Source organism: Schistocerca gregaria, chromosome X (assembly GCF_023897955.1).
Source record: "Schistocerca gregaria isolate iqSchGreg1 chromosome X, iqSchGreg1.2, whole genome shotgun sequence".
Classification (NCBI taxonomy): Eukaryota; Metazoa; Arthropoda; class Insecta; order Orthoptera; family Acrididae; genus Schistocerca; species Schistocerca gregaria.
This window is the reverse complement of record NC_064931.1, coordinates 126335617-126348629: the sequence shown is the minus strand read 5'-3', so window position 1 is coordinate 126348629 and position 13013 is coordinate 126335617. Positions and strand designations below refer to the sequence as shown.

At 38.4% G+C, this 13013-nt stretch overlaps 1 protein-coding gene across 2 annotated transcripts in view; it reads left to right on the top strand.

The window, feature by feature from the left end:
• The window catches only part of LOC126297828 (bone morphogenetic protein receptor type-2), a 367974-nt gene that overhangs the window by 264365 nt on the left and 90596 nt on the right, over positions 1–13013 (top strand). For both annotated transcript variants that reach the window (XM_049989074.1, XM_049989073.1), the window contains exons 7-8: positions 3466–3621; positions 4512–4694. In XM_049989074.1, coding sequence (XP_049845031.1) covers positions 3466–3621; positions 4512–4694 — 339 coding nt within the window. The remainder of the gene's footprint in view (positions 1–3465; positions 3622–4511; positions 4695–13013) is intronic.

Below are 13013 nucleotides of genomic sequence, written 5' to 3'. Positions count from 1 at the left end.
AAACATTATGAAAAAAAACCTTCAAAACTACTTCTTTTCATTGGCTAAAGCTTGTTCATTTTGTATTTGTACTTGAATAAATACAAAGTTTTGAAAATTGGTCCATCATTTAAAATAATCCTGTACATTGCTTTCTGTCATTCAGGTAAGATAAAAACCATTAACCTGCATTCCGTAATATTTTAACTTTTGCACGAGGATATCAAGGTTCACACAATCAAAAACCTACTGGTAGAAAGTCATAAATTAGAAACATACAGTTTGTAGGTGCTGGAACTTGTCTGTTCCTTCCTCAGGCAGCAAAGGAACCTTCAATGGATGAGGTTGTAAAGGAGGTGCAGTCAGGTAGACCTCAAGCTGAGAGGGAGTCACTTAGTATGAGGACAAGGGGAAGAGACTTTGTCCCCCCCCCTCCCCCCCCTCCATCACCCTCTACCCATCCTCACAACAAGTGGGCCCATCCTGAACCTTGGCTCCGAAAGCTGTTTCACTTCTCTGTAACATTCCTCTACTAATCTTTATTCCCTCCCTGATTGAAGAGCAGGTAACTTATGAAAGCTAGGAATAATTTTTTCCTAGTATTTGGAATTTTGCCTCCCAAAAGTAAGAGCTGGCCAACCATTCAGTTTGCTTGTAATCAAACATTACTAAACATGTCACTTACATTGGGTACTGGTAGGGAGGGGTGGTTGGTTCTCACATTAAATGATAATGCCTTTTCAGAGTTAGAAATGGATTCAAGATTGCCTTATAGTGTTTCTCTAGCAACAACTGAACTCAGTAGAGCCTGTCATGATATCTTACTAGCTCTGTTTAACATAAACTGACTTCGTGGAGACTTTGTCTCCCTCAGTGAATAAGCTTTGTTCATTCTCTTCTGAAAGTGAGAAAAGACTGTGGTCTCAGATGTTCCCCCTAGAATCCAGGAACAGTACCTGTCCACTCATGGCAGTACCATAGGCCTTCCTACAAACATGCCTGTAAGGTACCTCACATTTTTTAACCTCAGAAGGCCTGCAATACTTCTTAAAAGCATAATCTCCTTAAACATCTCCACAAATGAGACTTCAAAGACTTCCTACCGTCTATGTATAGTCCTTCCTTTCCAACAACTTATTCAGATATCAAGTCAGAGATGTCCTGTTCATTTGTTTTGAGCAAGAGAGTGAGTGTCTTGGGTAGGGATTGGAGGCTATGCAAGATTTCTGGGGGCGAGATCACTGTGGCAGGGCTTGTAGGTGGAAGAGTCAAATAACTGATGAATAACTTCTGTCAGATAATTACTGTCATTTTTTAAGACAGTGATAGTGTCTTCACCTACAGGGCTCATATCCCTAGGGAAGACCCAAGAGACAAGTACAAGACCATGTCCTATGCCCCCACATATCAAATCCTACTCCAGTCAGAAGTACAGTGTAGTCTTTTATGTGGGCATGGCCACCAGACAACTGTCCATATGAATGGATAGCCACTGCTAAACTGTGGTTAGATTTGAGAAATTTCACAGTAAAGTTTCAATAAACTCTCATAAATGAAATATTTCAAGTACATGCAATGTGATTTTTAAATTCATGTAAGTCATTGTTTACAAGTATACAGGGAGAGTCAGGAGGAAAGGTACATGCTTTGAGGGGTGGTAATATTAGTGATCCTGAATAAAAAAACATCATATGAGCATATGTCCTGTCCTTACAGCTTCCTAGGAAACTAATGAACACAGTGGGTAACAGGACAAGTGCAGGTGATAATAAGTGAAACACTGTGATCTGATGTTTTGTTTGGTAGCATACATCTCCTTACAAAAGGTGTTCAAAAAGTCCACTGTCAACTGCATGCATTTTGCAGTTCTTGTAGACAGCTGCTGTGTTGCTGATCTGAGCTCATTTGTACGCTCCTTCATCCCCATTCCGGTCGGAGGAAGGCAGTGGCAAACCACCTCTACTAGGACCTTGCCTAGTATGGCAGTGAGGGTCTCCCGCATCATTCCCTACGTTCTGTTACAGAGTATGGGACTTCATCATCATCACTTGAACACACATGTGTAAAATAAGTGAGAAGTATCTCCTTTGTGTTCACTCTGTTCTTTTTGTGAGGAAATGTACACAATTAAACAAAATGTTAAATCCCAATGTTTCATTTACTAGACTTGAATTTGTCTTGCTCCCCATTGTATTCAACATTTTCCTCAGAAACTGTTAAGAATAGGACATATGATCCTATGACATTATTTGCTCAGAATCTCTAGATTTTACCAAATTTTATTTGTAAAAATTTATCAGTAGGTACTTAACATTGTTTGCTTACAAACAGAATGCTCATTACATGGGTTAACATTGGCTTACCAGAGTTTGCTTGTTGCTTAAATTAATGAAACACTACTGCAAAATCTCTCAAAAATACAAATGTGAAAGGTTCAAATTGTTTCAGTTTCTGGTATTAAAATTTTCATTAATAATATTTATAATAGTGAATGTAACAACCCCAGAAACTTATCTATGATTCAGCAAAATATAAAATTGTTTTTATTCTTGCCATACTGTAGAACATGAACAATGTCAAGGTATTTCAAGCATTACCTTGTGTTAAGTCATGCAACCTATGGTATGGGACACGACTTACTTTGCTAAATAAATACATTTACATGATTAGCAAAAACTTCTGAAGTGCATTTGCATTCAGGATCATATTCAGAATGTGTATCTGGGTTCTAGTTATCCACATCATCCCCAGATTTGTAACACCGCACACATTACTACTAATGGCTGCTATGTTTCTGGCACTTATCACTGTCTGCATGCATGCATTCTTACAAAGATTCCATTAGTGAGAATTTGAAATTAGAGTTATAGCTGTCATTTCTCAATTTTCACTATGGAAATACCATCTAATGTGAATAAAGCATATCATGTTTTGCATGCAATAATTCCGTTTCTCATTGGCTATCACTTACAGTTGTTGACAGCTGATGTCTTCAGTTGACCACTCAGTAGCAAAACATGATATGAGACGTAAGTGGCTGCCTCACAATACCAGATTCTCTGAATAACACTTCTTTTGATCCTGCAGTCTCCCTGACCTCAGTCTCCACTAGCCCCTTTTCCACACCCATCCCTATGCAGATGCCACCAGCCCCCTCCCACCATTCCACTCATTCTACATGCACATTCTACAATCCATTCCTCCATTTCACTATACATGCTATGTACACTATTCCCTATGTTTGCAATGGGGATTGTTTATTTATTTGTTTGTTTGTTTGTGTGTGTGTGTGTGTGTGTGTGTGTGTGTGTGTGTGTGTGTGTGTGTGTGTGTGTGTGTGTGTACACGCATGCACACACACATACCTCTTCATGTAGCCATCACTTTTTATTATGTAACATTACACTTCTGTAAGTTTTGCTGAAATCTGTATTTGTATTTTTCATATGCAGTTTTTAGAGCCTTTTGTCTTCATATATGTTTCAGGCCAGGGGCGATATGGGTGTGTGTTTAAAGGAACATTGCTTGACAAGGAAGTTGCTGTAAAAATATTTCCAGGCCACCACCGACAATACTTTCATAATGAACGTGATATCTATTGCTTACCATTCATGGATAATCCTGCTTTGTTAACATATTTTGGTATGTATTTTTCTCTTTTGCAAATAATAAAACAAATTTCATTGACTATTACTTTGACCAAAATGTAATAAGCAAGAAGTAAGAAGAGTGTGCAGTAAATAGTCATTATAGGAGCCAGATCTGGAATGTTAGCAAACATCAAAGCAAGTCCAAGCACAAAATGGTTCATCAGCATCAGAATAAATTATGTGCAGTGCCAGTATAAGTGCACAGTAAAGAGAAAATGAGAAAAAGAGAGAGAGGGGGGTGGGGTTGGGGGGTGGGGGGTGGGAGAGGGTACATAAGTGTGCACCTTAAAATGCTGTAATTTTGTTGGAGAAGACAGCAAATATATAGAGAAAAGGAGAATGGAGTAGAACTGACTAATAAAACTTGTGTAATATTATCAAAGATTGATGCTACTCATGTGTTTTTCTGTATGGACAGACAGACAACTTGTTTCTTTGCTTTATGTTTAAAATGTTGCTCAGAGCTTTTTTTTATCATGCCTGTGTGCCAATGGCCAGCAATGCTGTCGGATCAGTAGTTAATACAAAAATTTGTATTGAAGGTTTCAAGCATAAGCTCAATTGATAAGTACGTTTCTTCCCAGATGCAAAGAATACAAGTCATACCAAATTGTAGACAATTCAGTCCCATAAAATAACTTCAAAATGAAATTGTGTTAGTTTAAGTAATTGAAATTTCACCTCCGTTGTGTTTATAGCATTTTATTACTTAGATTCTTGTATTTACGGTAAATTCACATGTGACATCATCATTACTTTTATTTTGTTATTTATAAATAATCCCATTAGGACTGTGCAAATCAGTTAGAGGCAGCACCTTCCTTTATTATTATGTTGTTGTGCTTGTTATTGTTGTTAGTATTATTATTTTTTATTGATCAGGGTCAGATGAACGTGTGAGTGCTGAGGGATACATTGATTACTTGCTGGTGCTTTCATATGCCACAAATGGCTGCCTTCAGGATTATCTCAGGAGTAATTTGGTGGACTGGAATTGTTTATGTAGAATGGCACTATCTGTTGCAAAGGGTCTAGCTCACCTACACACAGATGTCCGTAAAGGAGGTAAGCCATATTTGAATGACATTCTTACATATAACGCACAGTACTTATTTACACAGTTTCATGTAGTCATTTTTAAGCAAAATACAAGATGTGTGTAAACATTTGAAACAAATGCCTGGAATGATTTCCTGCATCAAAATAAGACAAAATGTTGATGTCAGATTATGTTCTACAGTTGCTGGTAATGTACAGAAATTGTACAAAATCTAATACCAAGTATCCTTAATACAAAATATTATAGTGATGAATTTCTTGTGATGTTATTTGTACCACTCTACTTGCAGCATAAAACAAAAATGTCTTTGTATGTAACACATAGATGACCCCTGTGTTCTGTGGGAGGTATGATGAAGTTGAAAAAGAACAGTGCAAAATTAGAAGTAGTTGGTTGCTTTTAAGAGATAGTGCTTTTCTAATCTAGAGGAGGGTGCTATGCTGTTTGTGAATGGCATTGGGCATGAATAAGCACACAGTATCAGGAACATTTTCTGCATGAACAGCAATCATCATAAAAGGTGTTTTGCCTGTATGTAAAAGGCACAGTATTGCCTATTCAAGTAGTTGATGTTGAATCCTGCCATCTGTGGACATTTGGCAGAGCACGTATTACAACAAGTGCGAGTGCGGGTGCGGGTGCGGGTGCGGGTGCCTGACTGATATACAGGGTGAGTCAGGAGGCAAGGTACATGCTTTGAGGGGTGATAGTGATTCTGAACAAAAAAACTTCATATGGATGTATGCCCTATTCCGAATGGAAATTTTACGTAGTTTCCCGACTTGATAGACCACAAGTGTCCCATATCCAACTGTTTGTCTCAACTTGCTACCTCAATATGCTAGCTCAAATTGACCCACAAAAACTACGCAAGCAACAGCGCATGTGCATCGAGGAAGTTTTTGAACATTCTTGTGCTCTCTTCGCACAAACCATTAGTTATAGAGAAAAAATGAATGGGACCTTTTTGTAGGAAATTTAATATAATTTAATTTTGTACTGTGACACATTTTCGCTGGAGGGTGAGGTTTTCGAGCTATTCGAGAAGAATATACAAAAGTGATATTAAATGTGTTTTATCTCGGAAACCATTCAGAATATGGCATACGTCCATCTGAAGTTTTTTTGTTCGGAATCACTAATATTATCACCCCTCAAAGCATGTACCTTTCCTCCTGACTCTCCCTGTATTTTACACCTAGCATCCATACCACCTGATAAGGATACAGGGGCTAAACAAGGTCAGTTTCCAATAATGAACAGAATTTTGTTTGTGATTCTTTCCCATGACCACCAACATACAGACATTTTTCTTTTATTCACTGAAAACACTTGGATGAGGTGGCATAATGCACTTACATAACATTAATAAACGGGCACAACACCCATATAGTACTAGGGACAGAAAGTTGGCTGAAACCAGACGTAAACAGTAATGAAATCCTAAACTCAGATTGGAATGTATACCGCAGAGACAGGCTGGACAGTGAAGGGGGAGGCGTGTTTATAGTGATAAGAAGTGCAATAGTATTGAAGGAAATTCACGGAGATATGAATTGTGAAATGATTTGGGTGAAGGTCATGGTTAAAGCAGGCTCAGACATGGTAATTGGATGTCTCTATAGGCCCCCGGGCTCAGCAGCTGTTGTGGCTGAGCACCTGAAGAATAATTTGGAAAATATGTCGAGTAGATTTCCCCACCATGTTATAGTTCTGGGTGGAGATTTTAATTTGCCGAATATAGACTGGGAGACTTTTGAGGCATCAAGGGATCACAAATTTAGCATTGGAGGGCAGCGTGGAGGGTAAAAATCGTAGAGGGAGACCGAGAGATGAATACACTAAGCAGATTCAGAAGGATGTAGGTTGCAGTAGGTACTGGGAGATGAAGCAGCTTGCACAGGATAGAGTAGCATGGAGAGCTGCATCAAACCAGTCTCAGGACTGAAGACAACAACAACAACAGACTGGGAGACTCAAACATTCATAACGGGCAGCAGGGAAAAAGAATCCAGTGAAATTTTTTTTTTAACTGCTTTATCTTTAAACTACCTGAACAGTTAAACAGAGAACCGACTCGTGGCGATAACATATCAGACCTTCTGGTGACAAACAGACCCGAACTATTTGAATCAGTTAATGCACAACAGGGAATTAGCTATCATAAAGCGGTTACTGCATCTATGATTTCAGCCGTAAATAGAAATATTAGAAAAGGTAGGAAGATTTTTCTGTTCAGCAAAAGTGACAAAAAGCAGATTACAGAGTACCTGACGGCTCAACACAAAAGTTTTGTCTCAAGTACAGATAGTGTTGAGGATCAGTGGACAAAGTTCAAAACCATGGTACAATATGCGTTAGATGAGTATGTGCCAAGCAAGATCGTAAGAGATGGAAAAGAGCCACCGTGGTACAACAACCGAGTTAGAAAACTGCTGCGGAAGCAAAGGGAACTTCACAGCAAACATAAACATAGCCAAAGCCTTGCAGACAAACAAAAATTATGGGAAGTGAAATGTAGTGTGAGGAGGGCTATGTGAGAGGCGTTCAATGAATTCAAAAGTAAAGTTCTATGTACTGACTTGGCAGAAAATCCTAAGAAATTTTGGTCCTATGTCAAAGCAGTAGGTGGATTAAAACAAAATGTCCAGACACTCTGTGACCAAAATGGTACTGAAACAGAGGATGACAGACTAAAGGCCGAAATACTAAATGTCTTCTTCCAAAGCTGTTTCACAGAGGAAGACTGCCCTGTAGTTCCTTCTCTAGATTGTCGCACAGATGACAAAATGGTAGATATTGTAATAGACGACAGAGGGATAGAGAAACAATTAAAATCGCTCAAAAGAGGAAAGGCCACTGGACCTGATGGGATACCAGTTCGATTTTACACAGAGTACGTGAAGGAACTTGCCCCCTTCTCACAGCGGTGTACCATAGGTCTCTAGAAGAGCGAAGTGTTCCAAAGGATTGGAAAAGGGCACAGGTCATCCCCGTTTTCAACAAGGGACGTCGAACAGATGTGCAGAACTATAGACCTGTATCTCTAACGTCGATCAGTTGTAGAATTTTGGAACATGTGTTATGTTCGAGTATAATGACTTTTCTGGATACTAGAAACCTACTCTGTAGGAATCTGCATGGGTTTTGAAAAAGACGGTCGTGTGAAACCCAGCTCGCGCTATTCGTCCACGAGACTCAGAGGGCCTTAGACACGGGTTCACAGGTAGATGCCGTGTTTCTTGACTTCTGCAAGGCGTTCGATACAGTTCTCCACAGTCGTTTAATGAACAAAGTAAGAGCATACGGACTATCAGACCAATTGTGTGATTGGATTGAGGAGTTGCTAGATAACAGAACGCAGCATGTCATTCTCAATGGAGAGAAGTCCTCCGAAGTAAGAGTGATTTCAGGTGTGCCGCAGGGGAGTGTCATAGGACCGTTGCTATTCACAGTATACATAAAAGACCTGGTGGATGACATCGGAAGTTCACTGAGGCTTTTTGCAGATGATGCTGTGGTGTATCGAGAGGTTGCAACAATGAAAAATTGTACTGAAATGCAGGAGGATCTGCAGCGAATTGATGCATGTTGCAGGGAATGGCAATTGAATCTCAATGTAGACAAGTGTAATGTACTGTGAATACATAGAAAGATAGATCCCTTATCATTTAGCTACAAAATAGCAGGTCAGTAACTGGAAGCAGTTAATTCCATAAATTATCTGGGAGTACGCATTAGGAGTGATTTAAAATGGAATGATCATATAAAGTTGATCTTCAGTAAAGCAGATGCCAGACTGAGATTCATTGGAAGAATCCTGAGGAAATGCAGTATGAAAACAAAGGAAGTAGGTTACAGTACGATTGTTCGCCCACTGCTTGAATGCTGCTCAACAGTGTGGGATCCGTACCAGATAGGGTTGATAGAAGAGATAGAGAAGATCCAACGGAGAGCAGTGCGCCTCGTTACAGGATCATTTAGTAATCGCGAAAGTGTTACGGAGATGATAGATAAACTCCAGTGGAAGACTCTGTAGGAGAGACGCTCAGTAGCTTGGTACGGGCTTTTGTTAAAGTTTCGAGAACATACCTTCACCGAAGAGTCAAGCAGTATATTGCTCCCTCCTACATATATCTCATGAAGGACCACGAGGATGAAATCAGGGATATTAGAGCCCAGACAGAAGAATACCGACAATCCTTCTTTCCACGAGCAATACGAGACTGGAATAGAAGGGAGAACCAATAGAGGTACTCGGGGTACCCTCCGCCACGCACTGTCAGGTGGCTTGCGGCATATGGATGTAGATGTAGGTGTAGATGTAGATGCCAGTCATAGTCCCTGTGGTACAGTTGTGCTGATCATAAAAACCGATTTGGACTCTGTTTATCCATGATCACTTAACAGGCTTATGCCTGCCTCACTGATGACTAAATGGATCAGGAGTCTTGATTCTCTTGAGCAAAACCCTACATGTACTAGTGAAAAATGTGTCTGTTGCTCATATCTGTACTACAGGGAATGCACAATTGGGTGCAAGCACACTTGAGTTTGGATGTACATCAGTTTCTGGATAACATCTTCCCAAGGGAGGGGGGGGGGGGGGGGGGGTCGTCTGTTACTTGAGTTAATGACTTGAGCATCAAGAAACTAAGTATTATGACAGTTTTCTCATTATTTATATTCAGTTGCTTACTGTAGATAAAGGAAAACAACCAGAACCACAATTAAAGCAGTCTCTTGTTCAACATAATTCATATCACTAACATATAATTTAGCAATCTAGTAATAGTCTTTGCAACACTTAAGAATAACTGCACACACCTGGAAATTAACATTCGGATGTCCAACCTTCATGAGCACACACTTCCTCATTATAATTTTCAGGAATTTGATGTAAAAAAGGGCTGCAAAGGCATTTTATAACATTTAGGAAGTAGTGTATTGTACAAGGGAAGACTGTAACCTTTGACTCTTATTATTTGTAAATTTGCACCTTTTTATTTCCCTTATGGTTGTGTGTTTTTAATGTAGCTTAAATTGCTTTTCTTAGAACTGTTTATTATTTACTTTCTTCCAACTGTGGCAATATCAATAGCAGATGCAGTGCTCGAGGATAGATGAATAGTTGTTTACAGTTTGAATGAATTCTCTAGTATAAAAGTTCCATTGAGTAACTGGCTTGGTCTGTTGTGTGTTGTGACACATAAGAGATCTGTTCCAAAAGTTCTGGAACATTAGTAATTTTGCACCAGTGGTGTGATGGAGCAAAATGCGGTTGGCATCCCTGCACATGCCTACAGATATGGTCTGACATTGTGCATATGAAAGTGCAAAGTGTAAAACAAAAGAGCAAAACGGGAAAAAGCATTATATCAAAAACATGCATGCTTTCTGAGTTTTCGTAACATTCAGAATGATGGTCCTGAATCTCAAGAAATCAAAGCAGAAAATATAGAAGTTGCACCTCATTGTACAGGTGATGACAGTAGGAAATATTTATTGCTGTCTGCAACTCTTTCCGATGTAGCCACATTTTTTTAAAAAGTGATACTTTAGTCAAACAGTTGCAAGTCCTCCCAGTTCAGCCACATCATCTTCCAACCACAGAGAAGTTAAAAGCACAGCAAGCCTTCTTGCCCCTGAGATGTCTTCTTCAAGACAAATGGAGGTGGAAAGTATATTACATGTTTCTAGTGTTTTTACATATTCTCTGAGCCAAAAATGACACAAAGGAAATTTTAGTCCAATGATATTCGTGAATGACCAAGCAACTTTGATCAAGACTTTTGGATTGTGAATGGAAATAGCAAAGTGCAACATATGAAGAGTAATTTTTTGTCTTAAAGTAAAATATACGACAAAGGAAAAAGAAACAAAATTATATCAAAAGTGATTTTTCATGCACACACTTAAATTAACAAATAAAATACATGGGAGAGATTGGTTGTGCTATTCAAAATTTAAAGAGGAAATTTTCTGTTTTGTTTGCAAAGTTACAAATTTAGAGGGTTCATCATAATTTATAAAAGACCAATTAGATGATGAAGATTGTGAATATTTTGTTGAAGAGTCACTAAAAAAGTGCTTCACATAGACAAGTGATATATCATTGTTAGTTTGGAAAAAACAAGGATGCACCAGTTTATTCTCAACTTGTGAGTCAAACTGAGACTGAACAAAAGTGTTGATGGACAGTTATAGAATGAATTATTGCAGTTATAACTTTTTTAGCATAACAAGGTCTTGCATTTCAGGATAGTGATGAAATCGTTGGATCATCTCACAATGGAAATAATTTAGGTTTATGAGAACTAATAGCCAAATTTGACATTTTTCTTGCCCAATATATGTATATATTCATACAAATAAAGGAAAGGGGTATATATCATATTTGTCAAAAATAACTTGCGAGGAATTTATGCACATAATTGCATCAAGCATATGGGATTGTATTATTTGTGAAGTTAAGAGAGTCAATCATTATTCTGCTTCATTAGATTCCACTCCTGATACGTCGTATGTAGACCAACTGACTCTGGTAGTGCACTATGTCCTGTGTGATTTGTACCAGTGGAAACATTTTTAAGGTTCTTGGACACGGAAGGCCATACTGAGAGCAGTTGCTATGAAGGCACTTGTATATGGGTTTACTACTACCAAGCAAGTTTTGGATGATACATCTAATTACATGGATTGAAAGTAGACAGTCATCATCAGGCCAGCTGGCTAGTTTCCAAGGTGGTTAAATTGGAAATGGGAATAATGAGTGTCAGTTGGAACAAAACCCTACAATTATTAAATGCACACACTGTCATTTGACTGTATTGTTGTTTGTTTAATTATGGCCCAGATTTTGGTTTTTTATGCCATTTTCAAGTGATTGAATTTGTCATTACAGTCACATGGTGGTGTTTTCATTTAAAAATTATTGTATGACTGATGCTGAGCAACATCAAAAACTGTTTAAAATTGTAAAATGCTTGTTAGCAACTAGCGCCCCACTGCAGCCATGTAATCAAGACCTTAACACACAATATACCTTTTATAAATCATTAAACTGGTATGTCCAAGCAATGTGGTCCACATTTTCAGATATTAAAGCAAAAGCAAAAGTGCTGACTGTGATAATATAAGCAGTAGACTTCAAGACGATGCAAGTGAAATGCAGAGTACGACAATTTCAGCAGCTGTGCTACACTTGATGAAACTGGAGAAAATAAAAAAAAAAAAACCTGTACAACATTTTAAAGTTCAGATATTTACTGTCATAACTGATAATGTGCTGTGTGCTTTAGCTAAACAAGTGGAAACATACCATTAAGTGGCTAGTGTATTTGTAATACTTTGTCATTTAAGTCTTTAACAGCAGAAGAGATCTTGAAAATAACTCCAGTTATCATCAGTGCTTAACCAGATGATTTTGTATAAAGCCTTGGTGATGAACTGGTGCAGTTTGCTGAGCTGCTCAAAACAGATGTGGCTGCTGTTGTTGACAACAAAAAGCATGAGACCCTTTAACTGCAGTTCTATAAGTTTTTGTGGAAAATTTGTTATTTTTAAAAAAAAATTTAAATGTAGAAATAGGCTTAGGCAGTTACTTGTCTATGATGATCAACAACTGCAATGCAGAATGTTCCTTTTCAATATTAAAGGGCATTAGAAATGTGTTACGGAGCACCATGGGACAAGAACGGCTAACCAGCCTCACCTTAATGAACATAGAACGAGATTTGATTAGAGATAGTGATTTGACTACTGTTATAACTAAATGTGTCCAAATTAAATTGAGAGAAGTTTTTTTAAGTGCTCTTTTATTTTATAACTTAAACTTTGATGCATAAAACAAACAGAGGGCCTCTTCTTAGCATTTGCTACAGGGCCCTGCACTGGCTTCACGGCTCTGGTTAAACCACGTGTGCCTTAAGGGGTTCAGTATTGCTGCTTATGGTGGATGCTTAGAGTGTCTTATATGGCATGGGTACTAGGTATCATACCGTTCTGTGCTATGTAACTTAGTAACAACACATTGTTCGACTTATTTTCAGGGAAACATTGGGGGTTATTTTCACTATAGCAATACTCCCTCCCCCCCCCTCCCCCCACCCCCCATTCTCATGCACTCCACTCTTGAAGCATCCTGTATAATTACCTATTGATAGTTGTTAACTGTGTTACGTAATCCAAATGTTATACACTCTAAGACAAAAAAAAAATCAGTATACCATGAAGGAGTTTTCTGAATAGGACAGAAATTGAGAGATGTGATGGGCATGTAGAGGCAACCAAATGAACATAATTTCAGAAAAATTAGGTGATCT